We start from the raw sequence: 13,257 nt of genomic DNA, 5'->3' as shown, positions 1-13,257 counted from the left end.
AAGTTAGGAAAATATGTATTGAGGATTTCTCTTCGAATTATTCGACCACAATAATATGAAAAGCTGAATATTATTAAGTATAGTAGATTGATTGACATTTCTGTTCAAATTTAAAATGCATCCATTGCAATGCGAGTTTTACGTGAAGAATAACAAAACGTAGAACATCGGGCAACTAAGAGATAACTGAGAGACAATTCTAGTGCATTGGAACTAACTGAAGCGTAAAGTAATTTATTGTTTGAAGTTTTTAAATATTTGTGAGATGTACTAAACAATTTATTACTGCACTCATGACAAAATTTGCTATTCCACCAATCACCAAATTTAGCGCAGCATTGAGGTTTTATGAGAAGGGGGATCCAAAAAGAGTGTTGGTAAAGCTTTTGAAGTAAGCCTTGCGCATTCATTTCTAAAGTTTCGTTTCTGAAGTTTTGCTTGCCTGATATAGGAAGAACAGCGTATAACTCCTCAAGACTTTTATAAGAAATGTCTTGCTTTTTCTGCATCCTACTCAATTAAATGTCACTTTAAACTTTATTTATAGTTTCACTATACAAATAAAAATAAATGGAGTTAGTTGAGGTTTTCAGTGTTATTCTCTAATATAAAAATAAGTACCTTACAAATTAAAATTTTGTTGTTCGCCTTTCAAAACTAATTGGAGATAAAAATAAGATGAGCATTGAAAATAGCTTCTATTCTCGCCAGAAGGGAAATTTCCGAGTGAAATTCATATTAAGAGAAAAGTGGAAAGTGAAATATTTTTGGTGAAAGATAAATTCAAAATAAGGCTGATTCGGTTAAAAGATTGAAAATTTTTATGAAAAAATTTATCGAATTTTTATAAAGCTGTTAGCTCTGCCTTCTCCAACTGTACAAAGCGGATGGGTCTGGTGGTGAACGAGGACAAAACGAAGTACCTCCTGTCTTCAAACAAACAGTTGACGCACTCCCGTATCGGCACCCACGTCACTGTTGACAGTTATAATTTCGTGGTTGTAAAATACTTTATATATTTAGAAACCCGCATTAACACCGATATCAATGTCAGCCTTGAAATTCAACGTAGAATCTCTCTTGCCAACAAGTGCTACTTTGGACTAAGTAGGCAACTGAGTAGTAAAGTCCTCTCTCGACGAACAAAACTAACACTCTACAAGGCTCTCTAAGCGAAAGATTCTGCCCAAGATTTTGCACGTTGGCAACGGTGAATATCGCAGGCGATGGAACGATGAACTGTATGAGCTTTACGACGACATAGACATAGGACTGGCTGGGTCATGTCGCCCAAATGGATACAAACTGTCTCTGAAAGTATTGGATGCGGTACCAGCTGGTGGTAGCAGAGAAAGAGGAAGCCCTCTTTGCGTTGGAAAGATGTGTCCAAAATATTTTGAAAAAACAACAAAATGGCGGACTTTTGAAAAAAACGTATGTTTTTCGTTTGGAAATGAGACTGCAGTTTTCCCATGCTAGTACCTGCCAGAATGACAAGCCTACAGAATAATAATCAGTTTTACTTTTTCGTTTCAGATGTCTTGAAGAGCCAAAATCCTATTGACAAGCCACCTATCTTTTTTTAAGACGCTTACTTTGGTGCCACACTACTACAAAAAAATTTGTCAAACAAAAAATGTTTTTGTATACCATTTGATGCCAATAATAACATACTATAAAATCAAAACGATCACATTTTATTTTCTTAAAAAAAAATTCCTAAAAAATATATATAAAAAATGGGTATTTGACCAGACTATTACCTTAGGGGTCTATAAGTTCGGTGTTATGTGGTCATGGAAATTTTCAGCCATCCAATCTTATGTCACCATCGTTTCGTGTGAAGGAACAGAGTCTTGTTAAAAGATATATGGGTACACCATCAATACAGAGTTTCACTACTGCACAACAACTTCCATAGGATTATAAAATAACAATCTGTCATTTTTGTGGTTCGTCTTTTTAAACATCGTGTTATCGTTGCTATCATGTTTCACTCAGTTTTAAAAGGCGAACAGCAAAATTTTAAAGGTATTTATTTTTATATTGAAAAGAAAAATTACACTAAAAACCACAACTAACTCCGTTTACTTTTATTTGAAGAGTAAAATTTAGTTGAGTAAGATGCAGGAAAAGCAACACATTTCTTATAAAAGTCTTGAGGAGTTATACGCTGTTCTTCCTATGTCAGCAAAACTTCAGAAAAGACGTATGTTAGAGATGAATGCGGAAGGACAACTTCAAAATTTTTACCAAAACTCTTTTCGTATCCAAAAATTAAATAAACTTAACTTTTGTTAGGTATTTGGCCGAGCTCCTCCTCCTATTTGTGGTGTGCGTCTTGATGTTCTTCCACAAATGAAAGGACCTACTGTTTCAAGCCGACTGCAAACAGTAGATATTTTTTATGGCAGAAATACACTCGGAGGTTCGACATTGCCTGCTGAAGGGCGACCACTATTAGAAAAAACTTTTTGTTCATTATGGTCTCTGACCGAGATTCGAACCTACGTTCCCTCCGAATTCCGAATAGTAATTACGCACCAACACAATCGACTACGGCTGCGCATAACGTAGGTTTTATACCAGAGATCTTCACGCACAATTCGATGGATAAGACCTTCTGAAACATTAAGTTCCCTTGCAAGGTTTTGACTTTGATGGGTCCTCGTCAATGATCGCTTGCGCTTGTTGAATAAATCCTGCAGATCAGACAGTGTGAGAACTTTCTCGTATTTTTTGCGTTTTGCAACAGATTCTGCACCGCTACCTGATGTCTCCAATTTACGGCAAACGAGGGCACTTACACCATGCACGAAAATTTAAGATTTTTAAATCGGTGCGATTTGCAAATAAAGCGACGATAATTTCATGTCTCTTCATTTGTTAAGTTGAGTTGTAGTCATCCATGGCTTATCTGAGAAAGAGCAAACAGCAGAATTAAAAAGCAAAAGCTTTCGTTTTTTGTACAAATTTTTTGAGCATTCGTTATATGGAGAAAATTCACAAGACCATCAGGAAGAAAAATTGTCAAAAATATGCATAAATTAACCATTTGAAACTTGCACTTTATTGTACCAAAATTTAATCTGCTATAAAACTGCAGATACCATAACAATTATTTTTAGACATTCTATCTCAACCTCGTAGAGTTGGAATGAAAAGTGCGAGAAATTTTTCTAGTTTTTTGATAAGAATTTGAAAATGTGTCTGAACATAGAAAGAAACAATCAAATGGGTATACTGACAGTATAAGTATTTTTACTTTAAGATTATAAGATATTTCATGTCCTTTATTTATTTTTCTTCACTATGTTCAATTGTATGTGAGTATTCTTGTACGCAGCCAAACTTCCGAGTGATTTATTTATTAAATTACCTCAGTACATAAGACAGCACATGAATGTTCTATTTAAATTACAAACATGCGCCAGCACCAAAGTTACAGCTGCTAATGAAATATTAAAAACTTCCGTGAAACATATGAGCCGACGCGACGGTTGTGTACATACGAAATTATACATAAAATGATGTATATATGTATCCAAAAATTGTCCTTAAAGCACTGAAGTATATGTATGAATGTATAAATGCGTAGCGACACGTTTCCTATATAAAAGTGTGCCTACCAAAATTGCTCAAAAAAAGCAAATGGAAAACAAAATAAGTAATTGACAACAGCAGCCTGAGCCATGCTGCAAAGTATATGAAGTGTATTGAAAAAAAAAAAAAAAAATTAACAGAAAACCCACACAGATTTTCTAGACGAATATCGCACGAATGCCGACCGTAAAATGTATGCATAAGTGTATGCAGAAGCACACGTTGGCTGGTTGGTCGGACGACGGCGCGTATACGTAACATTTGAGCGGAGCATAGCAGAGCCCAGATATCGGCTATTTGCCGACGCTACCAACAAACAACCGGCTTTTCTATTTCCGTTTTCCTATATAAGCGTTCTACTGATTACAGCCAAATTGCTCAAACATACATACCTGCATATATACATTTAAATTTATTGTGTGTATGCCTTCACATCCCTGCTTTCCCCTTTAAGCACCAAACATCACTGGGACATTTGGCAGACATTCGGTGTCTATGTTGGTGGGGCGTTTGCTGCCGAACTGTCGTTGAGCTGAAGGTTCGGCACGGCACTGTTGATAGGTGCCACACACCTACACACCGACACACACACACACACTCACACAAGCATGCTCTCATACATATTCATGCACGCGTCAACGCAATCGCTCGAATGGCCTTGGCAGTCACGACGAGCCAAATAAATATTATGGATACAAACAATCATAGCTCTACCCAAGTATAGGTACAGGCCAGCCAGCCAGCAACCAATACAGAAAGGAATGTGTAGATGCGTATATACTACGAATATAAGTATGTATGTTTGTATGTAGGCATCAAGCAGCCCAAATTGGCTATATGCGTGTTCTGACGCAGCTTGTCGCCGTAAGTATGTATGTATGCTCCAACGGTTCAGATGGCTCGGGCGGCACCTCGGCATCTCGGCTCACCGTTTTTGCTCGCTTGTTGACAACCCTTAGTTGCGCTATAAGTCGGCAGCTGATCGCTCGCCTTTAACTGCAACAACAAACTTTTAGGCAGCTGTAAGTGCTCCACCATAGTTGCCGGTTACGCGGGAGCGGCTAGGTCATATGGGATTTTGGGCACTACTTTTTTTGCATATTAAATTTTTCGCCGTCGTTCTCGACTTCGTCATAATCATCGGTGCCATCGTCTGGATTTAGGCTGCCGAAAGCGCGTTACACGCGCACACGTAATTTTACACGAATACATGCATAGGCGTGTATATGAAAAGCACGCATGACTAAAGGTATACGCGTACAAACATATAAGAATATTTTTCGAGTTTGGGGGCCCGTACCGCAACGACTGGTGTCCCAAAGACCACCTTAATTTTCTCATTTTCCTTGTCCTCCATCAATGACTTAGCCTGCTTCGTCTCGCCAATCTCGTTTCGTTCTTCGGTATACGCCGACAGATTGCCGGCAAAATGTCGAGTTTGAGGTGACGTAGGGACACAGTCGCATTGTGGATTCCCAGCTGTCTGTGCACATACATATATACATACATACATACATACATACATATATGTCGAGGCTAGCAGCCAACCAAGCAACCAGCTGCTCACTCAGCCAGTCAGTTATTAGTCGAACGGTGGTGCTGGTGTTTAAAATCGCACGCATAGATTCATCTTCAAATGCTGTGCATACAAAAACTCAGTTTGTGATTTATATAGAAAAAATTTATAGTTCAATTTTTAGATAAAGAAAATACTACAAATAATTACGCTGTAGCTCCGGCAAAAAACTCTATTATCGCGTGCAATAATAAGAATCAGACAACCATAAAAAATGTGTAATAAATTTTATTACTTTGTATGTCTGCGGTGTTGTAACAGTGTCAAACTTTTATACCTCACACATACAAATTTCCATATTTGTCATATTGACCGAATTTTCATTTGCTTTTTGCTTTTTCCACTTCATTTATCACTATTCTTAACTAATTCGTTGTCATTTCTATCTACTTTCAGTTTCGGCTGCCAATAATACAATGCAATACGGACAAAATATATCCATACCATATTCACAGCCGCAAACCGATTTGAATTTTCTCAACTCAGTGGATCATAAAGGAAAGATACATCCGAAAATAGAGCGCGACCGTGAAGAAGGTAAATCAATTGGCCTCCAAAAAGTGTATATCGATTTATGAACCAGGAAGTTACAACGATGGAAGATAAAAGAAATTTTGAAAATAACTTTTAGCACCCTGCCGGCAAGGATTTTTGCGAAATATCTAAGGCCGCTATTTTAATTACTGCTTTCGAAACGCTGAAAAATTATCATAAAAATGCTGTTGTTTCCTTTTCAGCACTCAAAAGCTGTTCCAATTGCATTTGAGTTAGTTTTTTCTGTGCTTTGAAGACTATAATTAATAAACATTTTGAGTTGTACTGATAATAAGATTTCGAGCAAAGGCCAGCATAGAAATTTACGCTGTAGAAGCTTTTTTGAAAAGGTATTCAATGTTTTTTCCCTTTATCTCAAAGATGAATTTAACATCTTCTCATATTTAAATGGGCAAATATGGTTTCTTTACATCGCTTTTACGGCTGAACTATATTTTTAAGGTAGAAAAAAGTGTAAATCAAACGAAAGTGGTTTGATGCTGCACCGAAAAAAGTTAATCAAATTTCAGATTATTTTAATATAAAGCGAAAAAAGCAATTCTAAAATGACACCAAATCAAATGCCGAAATATGTACTCCTAAATGTATGCTTTAATATTGACGCAGGATTAGCGCTGCTTACGGTTCAAGAATAAGATTTAGATCAAGGTGAAGGTGAAGGTGAATATGTAGATGAAGAAAAGGATAAAGGCAAAGATAAATATAAAAATAAAAATACAAATAAAAATAAAATAAATACATAAAGATAAAGACAAAGATGAAAGTAAAATAAAATAGTGAATACAAGGACATAGGTGAAGGTGAAAATGTAGTTAAAGTTAAAGATAAAAATAAAGATAAATATAACGATACAGATAAAGCACAATAAAAAAGATAAAATTAAGATAAAGAACGAGATAGAAATAGAGACAAATAGAGAGATAGAAGAGGGATAAAAACAAAGATAAGGAGATAAAAATAAAGATAAATAAAAAGTGAATTTAATTACTGAAAATAGTGACTACGGTGAAAGTGAATATGTAGATAGTAAAATAATAAAAATAGAGATAGGGATAAATGTCAGGGTAAAGATAAAAATAAAAATAAATAGAAAGCAGAAAAGAAAAAATAAGATGAATAACGGAATAGTAATAGAGACAACGATAAAGCTAGAGAGATGGATGGAACCAAAGGTAAGGAGACAAAAACAAAAATAAAGAAAAAGGTACTTTAAATACTGAATATAAGGATAAAAATGAAAGAGAATATATATAAGATAAAGGTAAGATAAAGATAAAGCAGAAAAGAGAGAGATAAAGAACCTTATAGAAATAGAGACAAAGATAGAGGTAGAGAGAGCGATTAAGACAAAGATAAGGGGGAAAAAATTAATATAAATCTGAAATTGAATAATGACAACTAATAACAACGGAAATTGTTATAGTTTGAACTTTCGATTACAAGCAATACTACTTATTTAACTATGCTATTGAAAAGATGTTCCAAACAGTTTAAAAAGTAATCTTCAATCACTAACAATGAAATAAGTGCTGGCTTGCTACTCCGACCAGAGAATTTATATCATTTTAATAGAGTAGAGGTTGCCTCCTATTACATGCTCATACCACCCTAAAGGAATCGGTGCAATCAATCGTATGTACGATTTTTAAGGCCACCTGCTCCTCATCGGGAGAATGCAGCGATACTTTGTAACCCTATATTGGGTCCCGGCATGCATACTCGACTTCTTGATGAAAACTTTGTAGTGCAATAAACAGCCCGACTCGAGCGCCTGCACCTAAAACAGTTGCCGAATACGATTTAGTGGCACTGTCAAGCGTATAACCATCTGCAATGACCACTGAAGTCGTCGTTTTAAAATTGTATTATATTATAATGTCAAAAAATTTAAAAAAACGAACTAGAATAGGTCAAACAAATTTAGAAGTATATTTTTTATAAGAATACCAAAAACGAAATTAAGTCTCCGTAAAGGTTCGTATCTCGGTGAAACACCAAAATGAAGAAAAACTTTTTTCTAATGGCAAACTTCCTAGTGTATTTCTGTAATGAAAAAGCTCCTCATAAAAAATATCTACCGTGCGGAGTCGGCTTGAAACTGTAGGCCCCTCCATTTTTGAAACGAAATCAAGACGCACGCTTCAAATGGGAGGAGGAGCTCGGCCAAATACCTGAAACGCGTGTAAGCGCCAGTTATATAGATATATAATATATTACTTCTTTATACTGAAACCAAACTTTTTAATATGTCAAATAGGCAGATACGAGCAGAGGATGGGCGTGCAACATATGACTTCTGTAGAAGCTGCCTAGATGAGGAAGATACGATCTGTTCTGCTCTATCCAGACGTAGACGTAGATTTACCATTTAAGGTAGACAATTTTTAATAAATTGGAAGATCTCAGTACTGTGGAGCTCTGAGATTTTCCAAAATTTTTAAAAAGCCCAGTGTGTGCTTTAGGTGAGATAAGGATAAGTTACCCACACGGCATCAAAATGGGCTATGAGTCTGAGTGTGTCCCAAAGTGGACATTCGCTTCAACCTAACCTACCCTAGTGAAACGTATGCCACCAAAGAACTATTTCATTTGGAACTTTATTTCATTCAGCCCTTTCTTTTATGAGAATATTGAATCTACAGTGCATGTAATCAAATGGAAACGCAACTTCCCAATTTAAACTTCTCGGGTATATCAAATTGGAGATCTGTTTGGCTTAATGGTACTGGCACTGATATCTGTGTCAAATTTCATGTTATTATCTTCAAAAATTTCATGCACGATTCAATTATTAAAGGTTTGCATTTACGGCTGGTGTGCCAAACAGCATCTAAACCTTCTCAATCCCCTTATCATTCAGCGGTCAGGCCTAGCCTTAACGCCTTCCCAACGTTTCCTATCAAGTGTGTTTTAGCTGAAGCTGGTCTTCCATTTATCACTGAAAAATGTCAAATAATTACTCTTAAACTTATAGCCAAATTTTCAAGCACTACAAATAAACTTCTTTTCAACACATTTAAGACCGCTTCTGGGCACAATCGCTCTTTCAAAATTTGTTCGGTCATCCGTCGTGGCATCTGCAAATGCAACAAACTGGGTATATCTTTACCGGCATCTTGCTCGAAAATTAGTAGTCAGTGTCCCTGGAAACTCCTTCCTGCATCAATAAATGTCGACCTTCATGCTTTCAGTAAACTTAACACAAATGCGGTAGTTTTTTATAACGTTTTATGGAAATAATTCATTTGCAGTCCTTAAGGGGGGGTAGGGTTTAGCGCTAAAAAAAAACACTTTTTTTTGAATTTTTTACAGAAATATGGCTTAAGATACTTTAATAAAATCAGTTACATGTTATTGTACATCTTTTCAATAAGTTTTTAAAAAATATTAATAATAAAATATTGACAAATAAGCCCATGACAGAGTTTTTTTGGAGATATGTTTTTCGAGAGGTGCTCTGCGGTGCCAATCGGCATTCGTCGTAGAATCATCTGAAACTAAAAAAGTCGAATTTTTCAGTTAAAGTATGACGTAATGCTCCCCCCTACATTAATAAAATTTTTTCTTTTCATTTTTGTAGTTTTGTTGGCAAAAAAACGTAAAACGAGCATTTTTGGAGAAAAATTTCGCCATATTTGTAAGTGAAAAACAACCTTAAAAAAAAAAAAAATGAAAAAAACTGTAGGGGGGAGGTATTTTTGATTTAGAAAACGTATGCCAAATTTGAAAAGAATCGGTTGAATAGTTTCGGAGTTGTGATTGGCACCGACTTTTAAGAAGTCGTTTCGGGAAAAACGCGTTTGAAAAAATGACTCTGAGAAATTATCGATGCTCCGCATTCGAGGTAGAGTGCCTACAAAGGCTATAACTTTGAGAGTTCTGCTCCGATCCACTTAAAATTTTGACACAACATTCTTGAAAAGATTTACTATAAGATGAGTGAAGAAAAAAAATTTCGATTTTGTGACCCTACCCCCCCTTAAAAGATTAGGTAACGATTTTCACCGATGGTTCACATACTGACATGGTACAACTTTTGCTGTGGTAGAGAATGACGGATGCCTAATATGCAATGGTTGGTTGACTCCGAATAGCTCCATTTTTTCTGCCTTCAAGCATCAGAGAATGCAACAAATAATGAGGGAAAATTCTTAATATGTACAGACAGCTTGTAAGTCTGTCTAGCGCTAAAAAATATCTTTAATGGTAATCAGATCGTTTGTTGAATCAGGGATAAATTAATGAAATAACCTAACAAAAGAAAGCTTCTTTGGATACCTAGCCATATAGGCATTCCTGGAAATGTATTCCAACCCCTCGATCATTTTCGACACATTTTCTCGAATGACATCCATAAAACTATCAACCGCCATTCTTCCCACTTAAAAAAGGTTGAATGGTCTCAATTTAATCATCCATACACCCTTATAAATCCTGATTGTAAAAAATCCCTATTCCCAACTTCCCTTTCCAAACACCAGATCACAACTTTCATACGTCTGAGACTCGGTCATTCTAAACTAACATACGAACATCTTCTCCTCGGGTGATTTAACTTATTCCAAGAATTATGTTTTATGAATTAATTTTTAAATTTAAAACCGTTCGCGAAATTGCGAAGTTTCGCCAACATGAAGCTATTATTTTGCCTAAGCAAGAAATGAATTCTTAGTCGACTAAAAACTACTAAAACTTTGAACATCCTCACGCCTTACTTTACTATGCTTTGCCCACGTAAGTTTGAAGTTTTGAGACCCAAGTCACGATTATTTTTACATTATTAACAAATTGACAAAATACCTAAACTTATTTAAATGAATTATTTTTATATTAAGAGCTTTTTTTAATAAATGTTTTGATTTGAATTTATTTGTGGAAATGTTTAATTAATAGATACATTATTGTTTTGGAAGAAAGCTTCTTGACGTCGGCACTGGCATTTACGTGCACTGGAAACTTCATCCATCCATGTGAAGGCTCGTTGGAAACATGTTCTGTCATTCCCAGCTTCTTTATCATGAATTCGGCATTATATTCTATCGCATCTTCGTGGAGATTATCCAACCCTGCTCCCCATTTTAGATCTTTGTTAAATGCTAGGTTAGGTTATGGTGGTTGTTGTTGTTGTAGCAGCATAAACATTCCCCATACTTACATATGGGGAATGCTGCTGGAGTGACAGTCCTTGGCCGGATATAAATCCGGGTCGTTTCGGTAACGTAGAACCGACTGTCGTGGAAACGAGGTTATGGTGGTAGTCGGTCTGTACGACCAACTCACTTAGACCTTACAGGACCGTTGTGATACCACTATACTACACGGGAACCCCACTTACGTTTCTTCGTTGAACCCTTTTGTGGCTCTTATGAAACGTAGAATTGATTCCATCCCTACGCCAGAGAGCTATGTAAGAGAATTGAAAAAGTATTTACCTAGACAACCTGCTCTGATTTTAGCTAGGGTTGGACAATTGCAAAGGAAGTGTTCAACTGTTTCTTCCTCTTCTTCATCTCTATAACTTCTGCAATATTCTTGGGAGAAAACTCCTAGTCTCGAGGAATGCCTGCCAAATAGCCAATGACCGGTTATACAAGCCACGACCTTCGAGATATCATCTCTTGAGAGGTTAAGCAATTCCTTTGTCCTTTTCTTGTTTATTTGCGGCCATAGTAGCCTAGCTGTTACAAGTGTATCTTCATCTCTCCATGATCTATTGACCTCTTGGTTAATGTTGTTTTTAATTATTTGTTTACTCGTGCCCAAAGGTATTCCAATGGTACTTTTATCACTGAGTAGTTGAAGTTCTAGAGCTAGTAATCAAGTGTCTTGCTGAAGGAGCCGATTTGTCATGAGAGAAGGAAGAAAAGGAAAAAGCTGCTTACTGAGCAAACCTGTTATTATGATCATGGGTTTCTGGGTTTGACAAACAATTTTTTTACAAGTGATACATGATTTATGAAAGCAGGAACACAAAGATTTAATATTCAAAAATTTTTAATTGAGCTACAGAGGCACTTCTTAATTATTGACATATCTAATGGATCAATCCTGAAAAAAACTGACACAAAAATTTAGCCTCAATCAAATAATAAAATCCTAACAAAATTGAATTCAGTAACCGAAGGATGAAAGTGTTAGGCACGAAGCTATTAAAAAATAAAAGTCCGAACCTTTGCCTTTGTCGCGACCTGCCAGTTACAAAATCAAAACTTGAAACTCGGAGAACTTATAAAAATATACTTACATACATATGTCCTAAGAACGTGTGAGACTTCAAGGACGCACATTATCGTTAGGCATATACATATATTATATATAACTGCTACTTTGTGCCAGCCGGCCTGCTTTCCCCTCTGCCTGCTGTTTATCAAATGTGCCTAATAATTTTGTTGTCATATGGCCACCTAACTAGAGGACGCTGCATAACCATCGGAACCACCACAACATTGCTGATTTGCTCCAGTTTCGTACATCCCGCTTAACCCTTATGACCAGCAGTCAGCCAGTCGCCGCCTTCGTCGTCTCAGCCTCAGTCGTGCTCGTAATCCATTAAATAGAAAACGTGCGTTTTTTTAGCAGCTTGCAAAAGTTATCAAACCTGCGCCGGTTGGGTCGTTTTTGGTGCCTAGCCTACAGTTGGGTGGAGGAGGCGAATGGCGTTAAAAGAAGGTTTTGCTATTTGTATGCAAATATGTTCGTCGCTGCGCCAGTCAGTTGTTTTTAAACACAATTTCATGCCATTTTTTCTTGTATTATATTTTTATGTAAGGGGTGTTTTTTCAAGCATGTGGAACAGAATCTCTGTCCGACAAGCTAACCAAATAGGCGCACCCACATGTTTTTTCCCGATTCTCTTCACTATACCATAAAAATACAATTTATAAATTTTTTGTTTCAAAATTCACGCCTTGTGCGGACAGCCTACAAGCATCCCGCACGCATTATATACATTAACTTTTGTGGAATTCGTGCGAATTCATAATGCGCATACCGAAGCAGTTATCGCCGCTGTAGATTTGAGTAAGACCGAGGACCCCAATTAGTAGATTCGATGTTCTCATGTTTTCCGACTGGCTCAACAACTTGACCTCTGCCCATTCACTACATGAAAATTTTGTGAAAAAATCTGGACCTACACCGTCGTATAAAATGCAACTGGTGCAAGAATTGAAATCATTGAAGTATGGTTTGGGTCGTACGTTACAGGATGGGCTAAAAAAACGTGAAATTAAATCTCCTTCGGGGATGAGTCTCATTTAACAAAATTGTATAGGAATCCTCACTTTATTTAAACGAGCTTTTGGTGATGGAATCATTTCAAGAAATTGGTCGCCTAAGGCACGCGATTTGTCCTTTTTGGTCTACTCTTTGTGCAAGTACGTCAAGCTGATGAAATTGATACGATTGACAATATGAGAGTCAGCATTAGCCGGCTATTAGCGCGATAAAAGGCCTTTGTTTATGGTGCAAAATTGTATCGACTAGATAGCCCCTTTAAAATACAGATGCGTTAATTTAATATG

General features: G+C 36.5%; 1 protein-coding gene across 1 annotated transcript in view; it reads left to right on the top strand.

Annotated features, from left to right (window-relative positions):
• Nucleotides 1-13,257, top strand: part of LOC129250976 (zinc finger protein 205) — a 43,381-nt gene that overhangs the window by 21,498 nt on the left and 8,626 nt on the right. The window contains exon 2 of the mRNA XM_054890488.1: nt 5,576-5,716. Coding sequence (XP_054746463.1) covers nt 5,576-5,716 — 141 coding nt within the window. The remainder of the gene's footprint in view (nt 1-5,575; nt 5,717-13,257) is intronic.

This window comes from Anastrepha obliqua, chromosome 1 (genome assembly GCF_027943255.1).
Source record: "Anastrepha obliqua isolate idAnaObli1 chromosome 1, idAnaObli1_1.0, whole genome shotgun sequence".
Taxonomy (NCBI): domain Eukaryota; kingdom Metazoa; phylum Arthropoda; class Insecta; order Diptera; family Tephritidae; genus Anastrepha; species Anastrepha obliqua.
The sequence above is the reverse complement of the archived record's forward strand: the minus strand, read 5'-3'. Positions and strand labels throughout refer to the sequence as shown.